The 12962-nt window shown below is 61.4% G+C and overlaps 1 protein-coding gene across 2 annotated transcripts; it reads left to right on the forward strand.

The window, feature by feature from the left end:
* The first annotated feature begins 172 nt into the window (after positions 1 to 172).
* RGL2 (ral guanine nucleotide dissociation stimulator like 2) lies at positions 173 to 11383 on the forward strand. 2 transcript variants are annotated; one of them, XM_063291203.1, is made up of 16 exons: positions 173 to 754; positions 1246 to 1502; positions 1788 to 1847; positions 2491 to 2773; positions 3675 to 3890; positions 3962 to 4065; positions 5416 to 5503; positions 5897 to 5986; positions 6062 to 6136; positions 6837 to 6872; positions 6952 to 7073; positions 7152 to 7244; positions 7314 to 7434; positions 8046 to 8282; positions 8822 to 8936; positions 10040 to 11383. In XM_063291203.1, exons 1-16 carry the CDS (start codon positions 635 to 637, stop codon positions 10243 to 10245), a joined length of 2223 nt encoding a protein of 740 aa, XP_063147273.1. In that variant the 5' UTR covers positions 173 to 634; the 3' UTR covers positions 10246 to 11383. The 2 variants fall into 2 exon arrangements, with proteins under 2 accessions (XP_063147273.1, XP_063147271.1); XM_063291201.1 differs by having other exon boundaries at positions 568 to 754; positions 5419 to 5503; positions 10040 to 11379.
* The last annotated feature ends 1579 nt before the right edge of the window (positions 11384 to 12962 follow it).

Genomic DNA, 12962 nt, shown 5'->3' on the forward strand with positions numbered 1-12962 from the left:
CGGAGTCGGTGCTTGCCGCGCACGCTTGGGCTACAGCTCCCATCTCTTCCAGCAGCAGCGGGTCCGGTGACTCCGATCGCCGCCAGGAAAGCGGCAGGCGAAAGACCGCCGCTAGTTCCGCGCTGGGCGTTTGTCCCGCGCTTCGGAGGCTTCCGCGCCGCCTTAACGGGGCAGGAAAGGGGCGCCCCGAAGGCCGAGTCCGTTCCGTCCCAAGCCGGCCTCTTCCGGGATCCGGTTCCGCGGTTTCGCGCGGCCCGGTCTGAGCCGGCCCTGGCCGCCTCTGCGCCGACTTCCCGTTACGGGGCTTGAGCCTCCCCCGCCGGGCCGCCCCGGCGCCTCTCGCTCGCCCGGCTCCGGGGAGCAGTCCGCCCGGGCTTTCGCTCCCGGCCCGCTCCGGGGACTCCCGGCTCGCCGCCGGGCTGTCTGGCCCGCACCGTCCCGTCCCCCCGGACGCCTCGCGGCGCTCGCGCCCCGAGGGGCTCCCTTTCCGCCCGGGAGCCCACCAGGGCGAGGAAACGCGCCGGGACGGCGGAGCCGCCGCGCGGCCAAGCGAAGAGGCTTCTTCCTTCGCGGGAAGCGCCGCCGCCGGTCCGAGACCCCTTCCCGGAGGCGCGGGGGGGCGCGGCGGATCCCGATGCTGACCCGCTCGATGCGCCTTCTGCGGGACGGGGACGGGGCCGCCGCGGTGACGCTCAGCGCCTTCCGGAGCCGCAGCCCCGATCCCGAGCAGCCGCGCCAGCCGGGCGCTGAGCCGGTGAGCCCCGAGGGTCCCGGGCGTGCGGGGTGCGCGCGGGGCTGCCGGGAGTGTCCGCTCCCGCCCTGGCTGCTCCTCCGCGGCCCCCTGCGCGGGGCGTCGTCGGGGCGGCAGCGGGGGCCGGGCAGTGGCGCCGCGGAGCTGGAATGCGGCCGGGCCGGTTTGGGGAAGTCCCGCTGGGCGGGCGGGCGCGCGCCGACGAAGCGGAAGGCGCAGCAGGTTGGCGAGGCTGGGCGGCGGCCCCTCGTCCCGGTCCCGCTCCCGAAGGGGGCCCGCGCCGTTCGGACGCGGGCCGAGCGCGGGCGCCCGCCCCGATGAACGTTTTCCTCCGCCTGGGGGGCTGTCTGGAGCCGGGGGGCGCGGCGGAGGGGCCGCTGCCGACGCGCACGCGCTGGTACTGCCTGCCCGCCAAGGTAGGTCGCGGGGCGGGGGGCGCGGCGTCGCGGGGCCCCCGCTCGACTGCAGCTCCTCCCTGCCTGCCCCCCCCGCAGGCGCAGGTGACGTCGTGGGAGGAGGGGGAGGACGGCGTCGTCTACACCGTGACCGCGCGGGCGCCGGAGGGCGCCGCGGGATCCAGCTGCCCCGCCGCCGCGCCGTCCCGGGCGCTGAAGGCCGGCTCGCTGCCCCGACTGGTGCGGCACCTGCTGGAGGCGCCGGCCCTGGGAGACACGGGCTACCGGCCGGCTTTCCTGGCCACCTACCGGACCTTCGCCGAGCCGCCGGCGGTGCTGGGGATCCTCCTGGAGAGGTGGGCAAGCGGGGCGAACGTCACGGGGGCGCGGGGGTCGGCAGGTGGGATTCCACAGGTGCTGCCCGCGGGGAGTAGAGAGCCAGGCTGGGCAGCTCTTTTGGGGACCATCTTCCTCTCAGCCTGGCCCACCTCACAGGGCTGTTGTGAAGACACCATAGGGGCTCTCCCTTCCAGCCTCTGCTGGGTCCCTGATTCGGGTCTGGAAGTGCGGGGGGGTGGGGGGGTGGAGTGCTCTGCTCATCCTCGCTTTTGAAGCTGGCCCCTGTTTCTTTCCCACCGAAGGCTCCAGGCAGCGGCCGCGTCAGATGCTCGCAGCCCCCGAGAGGTGGAGGAACTGCGCCGGTGAGTCTCCCTCTTCTGGCCCTGGACCCCCCCCCGCACTTAAAAGGGGCGTCTGCCGTGTGTTGGGTCGGCTGTCGTTCCCATGCTCAGAGGCACCGCTGCTTCAGGCTCTGCCCTTCTAGCCCTGCACGCATATTCTTGGCTGGGGTCTGCAGGAGGCCAGAGCTGGTCAGCGGAGGAAGCCACTGTGCGCCAGGGGAGTGCTGTCCTTGGGCTCGCCATTTTGCACCCAGGCCAGCGCACGTGGCGTGTGAAATCATGGCATGACCTGCCCCTGTGCACCCCTCGCTGCTGCTGCTGCCCTTCTGCCCAGTCGGGTGGCCTTTTGCACCCTCATCCGTGACATTCCAAAGGTGGGGCGGCCTTCAAGGGGTCTGAGGCGGACTTGAGAAAGAGCTGGACTAGCAGCTATTCTTCCTGAGAGCTCTGTGGAACCTCTGGCCTCAGGGGCAGTGTATCTCAAAATATCAGGGCCACGCCTCCCGGGTGGTCTGTGAAGGCCATTCCTTCCCTGTGGTCTTCCCGTCAGGCCTCATGCTGGGGGGACGGACAGTTTTTCTGCAACACTGCCCACAGCTGGGTGTGGGTTCTGTGAGGCCAGCAGGTCCAGCGCTGATCACTCTTCCCGCCTCCCCTCCCGCAGGGCCTTGGCCTCGCTGCTGTGCTCCTGGCTGGACAGCTACCCCCAGGACTTTATGGGGCTGGAGCCCCGCCTGCGAGAACAGGTGGCAAGCTGGCTGCACTGGGCCTGGGGCCCCGGCTCAGGGCCCGAGAAGAGCCTCCCAGAAGCCTCGAGGGGGAGAGACCCTCCTGTGGCCCAGGACGGGTGGGGGGAGGGGGCCGCCCCAGACGGGGACCCCGATCCCCACTACATCCTGGGACTCCAGGCGGAGGACATTGCTGCACATCTCACCGCACAGGATGCCGTGAGTGGGAGGGCTGGGTGGGAGCAGGTTGTGTCTTGCGGCACAGCAGAAGGATCCCCGTTCAAGCTGTGGCCGGCTCCCTTTGCTTCGGAGCCGTGGGGAGGGGGAGGAGGACCGCCAAGGGGGAGGGGTGCGCCCCACCAAGGGGCAGATGTCTTACGTGGGGTCCAGGGCAGCCAGGCCCTAGCCCAGCTTGTGGGGGCCGGGGTGAGCTGCCCTCTGTCCTCGGAGTATCGGCAGGTGCTTGTGCTGCACACTCGGTAGCGCCACCACCAGTTCCCCTGCATTGCAGGTGCGTTGGGGGGGGGCTTCCATTTGGCTTGATGTGACTGTAACTTTCCACTTCCTTATGGGTTTTTTTCTTACCTGAGGATCATCTTGTTTTAGGGGGCGACTCCAATTTTTGGGGGGCCAAAAAAGTCAAGATGGCGGTCGCAATGATGCGATGGAAGCGCTGCCTGCAACATGCTTCCTGGAAACCTCCGGGAAGGTGTTTCAGAAGAGGAAGGGGCGCTGGGCCCAGCCCCTGCCCGCTCTTAGACCCCGTTCTGCCGGAATCGGGCATGGAGGCTGCAGGGTGACGTCTGCGTGTTGGAAATAGACTCAATGATTTAAATGCACGATGTGGCAGGAAACCTTAGGACAGGGCCAAATTTTTCTCTCCCCCCAATAAGCATGGGGTGTCCTGTTGAGGTCTTTTGGATGATTAGCGTTGACCATGTTCTTTCTGGAGGTTTGCTTCTACCATGAGGACTAGAGCCTCGCTCCCTCTAAAGGAAAGCAAAGATTGCAGTAGCATTCTTTCTCCTTGTGTGTTTGCTGTGTGGTTTTTGGGTGGGGGAGATATGACGACAGGTCCCCGGGATCTCCGAGCGACTCCTCTCTGGCCGTTCCCCTACAGGACCTCTTCCTGCGCCTCGTCCCCCACGAGTGCCTCGGCTCCGCCTGGTCTCGGCGCGACAAGAAGGGCCACGAAGGGGACTGCCCCACTGTCCGGGCCACCGTGGCCCAGTTCAACCTTGTGGCCAATGCGGTGATCTTTTCGTGCCTGTGGGACACGGGTCTGCGGGCCACCCAGCGAGCGCGGCTCCTGGAGAAGTGGATCCGTGTGGCAGAGGTGGGTCCCGATTCTGCCCCCCCGGCGCGCCCTCCTGGAGCAGAACCCAGAATGCCTCTCTCCCCCAGCAGGAATGCCTCGTGCTGCGCAACCTCTCCTCGCTCTATGCCGTGGTCTCCGCGCTGCAGTCCACGCCTTTGCACCGGCTCAAGCGGACCTGGGAGGAGACGTCCAGGTGGGTGGGTGGGGCAGGAGGAGTAGCGGACTGCCCCTTGCTCCCTGCCCTGCGTGGAATGCCAGGCCTGGAGGGCGAGAGGAAAACGGGCCCTGCCCCCCAAGCGGCTGGCTGGCTGGCTAGAATCACAGCTCGGCAGCTGGGGGTGCCCCGGCCAAGATGGAGGTGTGGGGGAAGCAGGAGATCCCAGCTGAAAAGGGGCGGGGGCCTTGTTTCTCTAAGATACCGTTATGCTGCTTGTTGGGCATAATCTCCTCAGAGGGGTTGGGACACATGTTAGGTATGCTCGCCGCCTTGAGTCGTTCATGAAAGTAATAATCTTTCCCAAGATCAGCACGCGTCACTCCTTTGCTCCACGAGCTGCATTGGTTGCCAGTATGCTTCCGGGTCCAATTCAAGGTGTTGGTTATCACCTTTAAAGCCCTACATGGCACGGGTCCAGGTTACCTAAGGGACCATCTCCTCCCCATCACATCAGCCCGTCCCACCCGGTCGTGCAGGGAGGGCAAGCTACGGACCCCGTCTGCAAGAGAATTCCATCTGGCGGGGCCCAGGAGGCCAGCCTTCTCTGCAACAGCCCCTGCCCTTTGGAATATGCTTCCCCCGGAAGTGAGGTTGGCTCCCTCCCTCCCAGATTTTAGGAGACAGCTAAAGACCTGGTTCTGTCATCATGCCTGGGGCAGGAGGGAGCGTAGCCATTCTTGGGGATGGTTAGTTTCTTAGAAGGACCCAGCTCTGCCTGCAAATCATAAAGAACTTTTAGCCATTAAAGTTTTTATTATATTTATTGTATTTGTATTATAGGGTTTTATATTTTTATCTTATGTTTTATTATAAACTGCCCAGAGTCCCTTTTGGGAGATGGGCGGTGATAAATTTGATTGATGGATGGATGGATGGATGGATGGATGGATGGATGGATGGATAGATAGATAGATAGATAGATGATAGATAGGTGGAATAAAAATTAAATAGTAAATAAATAAATATTAAGGTGCTGCGATAACGTAAAGCTGGTTTGTGCGAGTAAGCGTACTCTAATTGTTAACCTTGAAAGGGCCAGGGTGCTTTTCAGGAGGTGCCGAAAGGCCCCACATGCACAGGGCTAGGAGAAGAGCATTCTGGGAAGCGGGTGCCACTCCAGGAAGGCCCCAATCCTTCGCCCCCGAGAGCCGCAGAGGGGCAGCGGAGGGCCGGCTCTGTGCCCCAGAGAGCCACAGCTTTCAGCAAGGGGCCGTTCAACTCACCGTGGTGGCCCTGAACGTCCCTGTGGGACCAAGCTGGTCCACTTAATCTTGGGGGGCTGGGGTGGGGTGCCCCGTCAAGGAAATCAGGCGTCTTCTCCACCAGCAGGGATTCTGCCCATTGCTATGAGGAACTCAGCGCCATTTGCTCGGAGCAGGATAACTACAGCCAAAGTCGGCAGCTCCTCTTCCAGGTAGGGCCCCCAGGCCCCCCCTTCTGCCCAGCCTGTGTGGGGTGCGATGGCGGGACAGCTGCAGGGGGGCTGGGATTTTCCCTGCAGGTGCAGCGCCCCTGGAATTCCAGGAAGAGAAGGAATGGGGGGGGAATAAATCTGCTTCTAATAGAAGGGGATCTGTGGCTCAGGGTCGAACCGTGGAGCCCCCGTGCTCTCTGGCCTCGGCCGTTTGCTGGCAGACATTGTGTTACCGAACCGGGTCACATCATCGGGGGGGGGGGGCGGAGCCTGCTCCCTGTGTCTATACAGTTGCTGGGGTGCCGTTTTCTCCTTGGCAGTCCCTTGATTAGGGTGTTGTTTTCTGCCTGTTTGGTGTTAATCCCTGCTTATCTGGGTGTTTCGCCCCACCAGGAAGGCTGCCCTGGACGAGGAGGGGCAGGGGCAGGAGCCGAGCTCCCCCAGCGCAAGCATCAGCGGAGGCTGCCGGATCAGCGCCCCTTGGTGAGGGGGGTGGGGCTGGTCTCGGGGGCGGGGGCCAGGGGGCCGAGCTGCCCTAACCTGTGGGTGTCCCTACAGGGTGTGATCCCATACCTGGGCACCTTCCTCAAGGACCTGGTGATGCTGGACGCGGCTGCTCCTGCCCGGGTGCAGGTGAGCCAGGGGGTGGAGGCCCCGGGGAGGCTGCGCTGCTGCCCCTGGGCTGGGCGGGCTCGGCTCCCTCAAAGAGCGAGTCTCCAGGACTCAAGCCTGGCGCCTCAGGCCCCCCATTCCTCTCCAGCAAGGGGGCTTGGGTATTGAGGGACGGGCTGCAGCCGAGGGGGCACCCTGCAGCCACCTTCCCCCCCTTGGGTGGTGCTATGCATTATGGGAGCCAGAGGATGGCCGGCTGGGGAACAAGATCCGGCCAGCCTTTGGGCCCCTCTGCTTTTGTGTCTCAGGTTGAGGAAGGGTTGCTGTTTCACTCTGCCTTTAACAGCTCTGTGGCAGGTGGGAATTCATCTGGCGAAGCGTGATGGACAAAATGCGATAGGCAAAGGGGGAGACCGGAGGAAGGCGGGGGGGCCCACCTGCAACTAGGTGCCTGAGGTGGTTCTCAAATTGTGCCACCTTTCTGAACGTGCCCAAAATGGCTGTGCAATTGCTCAGGAGACGGGGTTGCAACTAACCGACGGATCCTGGGGTTTTCCGTGCAGGCAACGGGGTCAGCCAGACGGTGCAGCTCCTGTGGGGCCACGGCCTGCGTGCCTCCCAGTTGTTCTCCGAAAGTGGTGTGGTCTCGGGGGGGGGGCAGCCTTGGGTTGGGCTGGGGGCTGCGGGCTCACTGGGCACCCCTTGCTCTCTCTCTCTGCAGAGCAGCGGATACATCAACTTCGAGAAGCACCGCAAGGTACGTGCTGTGAGGGTGGAAGGGAGGTCCCTTGCCCCCCCAGGAAGGGCGCCTGCTTCCCTTTCTTCTCCTCCTGCAGGAGTTCGAGATCCTCACCCGGCTGCGCCTCCTGCAGGCCAAGTGCTGCAACTACGCGTTGGCCCCCGACCGGGCCCTCCAGCAGTGGCTGCGGCGCCTGACCCCCCTCAGCGAGGCCCGGAGGTGGGTGCGGGGGCCCTGGGGGCCAGGCCCAACCACCTCCTCACCCGCTGCATGCTCACCACCACCTGTCTTCCCCAGTTACCAGCTGTCTTGTGCCATCGAGCCCCCCGCCGAGGGAGCGGCCCCTGCCAGGCCCAGCAAGCCCACCTTGGTGGTCACCCACTGCGCAGAGTAAGGCCCAGAGGGAGGGTCTCTGGGGCTTCTGCCCCCACTTCCCACTGACCCGTGCTTCCTTTGCAGCTTGATCGCCTCGCTGGGAGTGAGTGCCCTGCTGCCCTGGGACTCTCCTGGTTTCCCCCACACCAGGCCTGACCTGCTGGGGCCATCGGCTGCCTCCCCCACCACCCCGGGGGCTTTCCAGGTGACTCGGGAGTGACCCTCCCCGGGCTCTTCCCCCCTGTTTGTGCTGTGGGGGTGAGGGATGATCGCTGAACAATCTGGCATGTCCAGCTTGTGCGACCTCGTGATCGGGAGTGGCTGAGCCCGCTTGTTCCCCCATGTTTTTAGTCCTCAGTATTATTTCAAAACAGAGCCACGGGGGTGTGGACCTGACTGATTCAGAAGAGCCCCTTCCCAGCACTTCTTGTGCCTTTGTTCGGAGGTGACTGCAGGGGCCTCGTCCTGCCCGTTGGCTGCAGAGCTGGGCAAGCATCCCGGGCACTCCCAGCTCTGCACCTCCAGTGAAACCTGAGGGGCGGGAGGGGTCCCAGGGGGCTTTACCAGCCCAAGATGGAGACACGGCTGTGGACGGAAGGGGCCCTCTTGGGCCCGCAGAGGCAGTTTCCTGCCGGAGACTTCAGCCCTCTTTCTGGGCAGGGAGGACCAGAGGCAGCTTTCGCCTTCCCCTGGTGAATCTCTGCCCTTCCCGGCCAGTCCAGCTCAGCCCCTGGGACCAGGCAGGGGTCTTTCCCTGGACACAGCGCTGGTCCCCTGCTTCCGTCCTTGTCCCTCATGTCCTTTCTCCTCTCCCAGCACAGCAAGTGGCCCTCCGTCTCAGCCCTGGACACGTCGCCCCCGCCCTCCCCTGGGGATGTCCTGGCCCCCCTCCCTGCCACTGGGGGCAGCTTCATCAGGGGCCACCGGCGCTCGGCCTCTTGCGGGGCCGTCTTCCCCGAGGGCCCTGAGCCAGGGGGCACCTCCCCCTCGGACTGCCGCATCATCCGGGTCAGCATGGCGCTGCAGAACGGCACCCTGTACAAGAGCATCCTGGTGAGGGGGTGAAGTTGACATGGCCCCCCCAGTCTGTGGTTAGAAAGTGAGGAACTGGAGCTGATCAGCCAGGGATGGTTTGGTTAATAGAGTGAATAAGAGGATTCAGCGACAGTGCAGAAGCTGAGGACGCTGTCTTCCAAGAGGCACTCTCCCACCTGCAGAGGGAATGCCTCTTCTGAAGAGAAGGCTGGAAGTGCTTGCGTATCATAAGCATTTGTACAATTGTTAGTGGTTTATGCAGATTGAGTTAATTAGCAAATGCTTGCAGTTTAGCTCAGTTAAGGCTTCTGTAACGGTCTGCATTTAAATTAATCCTGGCTTAGATCCAGGTTTTAGCAAGTGGTGCTGAGCCTTTCCTCTGAACAGCAACACCTCCATCCCACTTAGAAGTCCCCTGGAAGGTCTGGTGGTGTTGAATAGGGTTGATCAGGCATGGAAAGGTTGGAATCTTGCTTGACAAGTGCTGGGCAGCAGCTCTGCCTGTCCCTTCCCTCTCAGTGGGTTGGCTGAGCCCCTTTCTCTCTGCTCCTCCGCAGGTAACAAGCCAAGATAAGGCCCCCACCGTGGTGGCGAAGGTGCTGGAGAAGCACAACCAGAACCAGAAAGTGGCCCCCGGCTATGAGCTGGTGCAGCTGTTGCCAGAAGGCCGAGGTGGGTGGGTGCGTTGGTGGAGAGTGGACTGGGTGTCCCGGAGGGCCTGGCGAGGGTGCCCTGGCCGGTCCCGATGCTCCTTTTGGAAGTTAAACCCAGGGGGGCAAGAGAGTCCCTGGAATACTGCAACCAGTGGAAATCCAATTCCAGAAAGCAAAATCTCAGTACGCTCTCCCCCCCCCCGACTTTATTTATTTTTAGCCTGCCTTTATTATTTTTATAATTAATTCAAGGTGGCGAACATACCTAATACCCCTTCCTTCTCCTATTTTCACAACCACCACCCTATGAGGTGGGCTGGGCTGAGAGGGAATGACTGGCCCAGGGTCACCCAGCTGGCCTTCATGCCTAAGGGGGGACTAGAACTCTCCGACACCCGTTTTCTAGCCTGTTGCCTTAAGCAGTAGACCAAACTGGCTCTCTTTAGCTGTGAGCCTTCGATGGAGGGGGTTACAGGGGATAGTTTTTGCCTGCGTTTGGCACACTAGTTACATTCACACGTTCTCGTCCAAGCAGCTGTTCCTGGATAGGTCAAAGGTCCTTCCCACCAGTAGCCCAGAACGAAGGTGCCCGGCAGGAAATACCGCCCCCCCCAACGTGGCCTTCAGAACAGAGATGTTGTGTAAATATATTGCCAACAGGAGCCCAAATCACCTCTGCGTGTGAGATGGTCCCTCCATCCACACACTCCTTCCTCATGTGGCGGCCCCAACCCCCCCCCCGAATCCACCGATATTTCTCACGCTTGGCTGGCGCTTAACCATCGCTGGGTGGCTTGTCCTCCGCTTAACTGGATGAGACTGCAGCTCTCAGCCATTCAGGGTGAAGTTCTCGAACCCCCAAGTTGGCAGGAGGCGTTGAGGCCATCTAGTCCAGCCCAGGAGAAGCTCCCTCACTGGGAGGAGTCCCGTGTGCTGGGGTTGGCTGCCCTATGGCCCTGAGCACAGGGCCTCCGGAGGCCTCGGGCAGATCGCGCAGCTCGGGCTCTGCAGAGGGCGACCTGCGTGGGGGGCCTGGGCTGGAGGGCATCTGGGGAGGCCTTTGGGCCGGCGGGGTTCCTCCCAGGGGCCACCCCTTCATTCCCTGTCTCTCCCCTTCTGCAGAGCTGGTCTTCCCCCCCACGGCAAACGTCTTCTACGCCATGAACAGCTTCAGCGTGGACTTCCTGCTCCGGCCCAAAGGGGCCCCGGGGGAGATGGCCCCCCCGCCCCCCCCACCCAGGACCCCCGCGGCCAGGGAGAGGGACGTCAGTGCGACCTTCCCCAAGATCAAAGCCACTGGCCGCAGGATCGCTCGGGCCCTCTTCTGAGGGGGCTCTCGGACATGGCTCTCCGATGGGTCCCTCTCCTCGGGGGGCATCGGGTCAGGACTGGGTCCTCTACCCAGAACAAAAAGCAGGCCACCCCGTGGCACCACAAACTGTCTGAGGAGCCCTGAAGCAGGGAGGCAACAGGTCACCCAGCCATCACAGAGGAGGGCAGGACGGCTGCCCGGGAGACAGGAATTGGGGGGCTTCTGCTTTGGGGCTGCAAGTGCTGGAACAGTGTCGGCCATACCGGGGGGCATGATGGGAGTTGTAGTCCAAGCCCTCTCAAAAGAGATTCCCCAAGTCTCCCTGCAGCCTGGCAGGACTGCAGAGCTCAGCAGGGCTTCCGATCCATGCACGAGGACATGCTCCTTTGGACTCTCGTCTGCAGTGGGGGAGCCCTGCCTGGACCCTTCCTGGCCAGGAGGGGAAAGGCCTCTCTGCCCCTCACCCTGGAGACCTCTCCTGTCCTCTGGGGAGGGGGCGGTGTGTTTCCGCAAGGGGGTCCCCTGCCTGGATGGCCCCCAAGGGCTCTCCGCAAGGAGGTGCTGGAGCCCTTGAGAAAGGTGGCCCCCCTGGGAAGTTAGGAGATGGGAAGTTGATGCTCCTTTGTTGCGGTTCATTGAGCAACAACATTTAAGACACAGACATTTCTTATGGAAGAAACATATTTAATTCTGAGGTAACACATTGTTTTTGGAAAACTTGGGCTCCGAACGGGAATATTAACAGTTCCTGAGGTTTTACCAAAGGAATATAATTTCCCTGAAAAGGCCAAACGGCAACAGGTGCAGCTAAATCACTTGATCTGCACAATACTTGGCCGCTGAAGCCCTATCAGTTGATAAATAAATAACTTCGTTATTAGACAAAAAATTAAAATTACAAAAATTTGGGCAATGTGCTAGAAATTTGGAGCAGAGAATCAGGCTATCCTATATTAAACACTGCATGGCTTCGGGTTTTAATGAACGTTGGATGTGTTTCTTATCACCTGAATCTATTTTAATGTCTGTATTTTTTTTAAAAAATTCTGCCCCCAAATCAGGAACTTTCCAGCTATGAAGACGGAAGTGATTTGGCTAAAGGTGAAGCTGAGCCTCTCACGAAAAAGGTGGTTTCAAGGGGGGCTTTTCTCCCAGACCCCAAAAATTGGTTTAAGAATATTTCTTGGCCTTTGAATCAGCTTTTTCTCAAGGCAGAGGAAAAAGTACATAAATCATTCCATATGATTGTGGTTTATATCTTGGTTTAAACACTGAATCATGATTATAATTTCTAGCTTGTGTCCTTTACTTGTTTATTTCCTTGTTTGCTGGATTTAGAAGTTGCTGGACTCCAAATGACTCTGAATAAATAATAAAGAATAAAAAGGAGCAAAACAGCCAGAGAAACCGCACGAGGACAGGGGATACGGCCTTGCTAATTCCCTTTTCCAGACCTTGGGAAATTGACTTTTTATCCTAAAATGCCAAACACACCATTTCTGGGGCCCAGGAAGAAAAGTGAAATGGACTCCTGGCAGGAAAGAAGGACAGGGAGGCCCTTTGATCAAGTGCTAAGTAAATATTGAGAGGAGGGAGATGTTGCTGGATTCTCCCCCCGCCCCAAAGAGGAATATTTCGTAGATCTGGGAGTGTGGAATAAAGAGGGAGTAAATCTTTATAAGGGAAATTTAATGGATTAAAGGAAAGGGGGGTCCCGGCATCCCCCACCCCAGCAAGCCCCTCCCTTCTCCAGTTAACCAGACACTCCATCTTGGCTGTCTCGTAGTTGTGCCGGCCTCCGGTACCACAGCCGATTCCTCCTGCTGCTCCAGGGGTTGGCTGAGGGCCTGAGAAAGACCCCCGCCCGATGCACACACCCTCCCTCCATTGGGGGTGTGGGAGGAATCTTATTTTAATCTTAATTAATCTTATCTTAATCCGCCCCAGTGGGAGAAGCTCCAATGCCTTCCTTCCGCAGCAGTGGCCCACCCCGCAGGGCTGTCGCTCCCTCAAGACGCCCCCTGGAGGAGGGAGGGGGAAGTTTGTTGGTGCCAGTGGGGAGGGAAGGGGGAGGGGGACAAACTTCCTGGTGGGCGTCCTCCATCCTCCCAGGGTGGAGAAAGGCAGGCAGAAGCTCAATTGGTGCAGCACACGGCCCTACTCTCTGCAGCGAACTTTGGATCCAGGGGGAAGGAAATATATGGAGGGTGGGAAGGGACCACCAGAAGCTCTCTGGGCTGGAGAGGAAGCAACATCCATGCCTCCGTCTCCCTCTTCCTGGGGGGGGATGTGGGGAGGGGGGCACGATAAGGCTGTCTGGACTGATGCTCCTGGGGTCTCCCAGCTTCGGAACAGCCCTGGCCGGCACGGGGGGGACTGGCCCTCGGGGGGGGCGTGGCCTGCTGGGGCTCCCCGGTCCGGCACCCTTTCGAGCCCCAGGAAGGAAGGAGGGAAGACGCTCCAGGAGGCGGGGAGGGTTTCACCCCCCAAAGGAGAGCCACGCCCGGCGGGAGCGCAGGACTCTCAGCTGCAGCGGCGGCGGCGCACCCTCGGCAGACCCGAAGGGACAGGTCGGGGTGGAGGGTCGCGGGGGGTCCGTCGGGGCGCCTTCGGGGGAGGCCGGACGAGCGGGCGTTGCAGCCCCGCGGCGCTAGATGGCGCTCTCGGGCTGAGCGACGCCCGCCCGGGAAGCCTCGGTCCGGCAGCGGCTGCAGCGATAGAGGACTGGACGGC

This window comes from Candoia aspera, chromosome 2 (genome assembly GCF_035149785.1).
Source record: "Candoia aspera isolate rCanAsp1 chromosome 2, rCanAsp1.hap2, whole genome shotgun sequence".
In the NCBI taxonomy this organism is placed as follows: Eukaryota; Metazoa; Chordata; class Lepidosauria; order Squamata; family Boidae; genus Candoia; species Candoia aspera.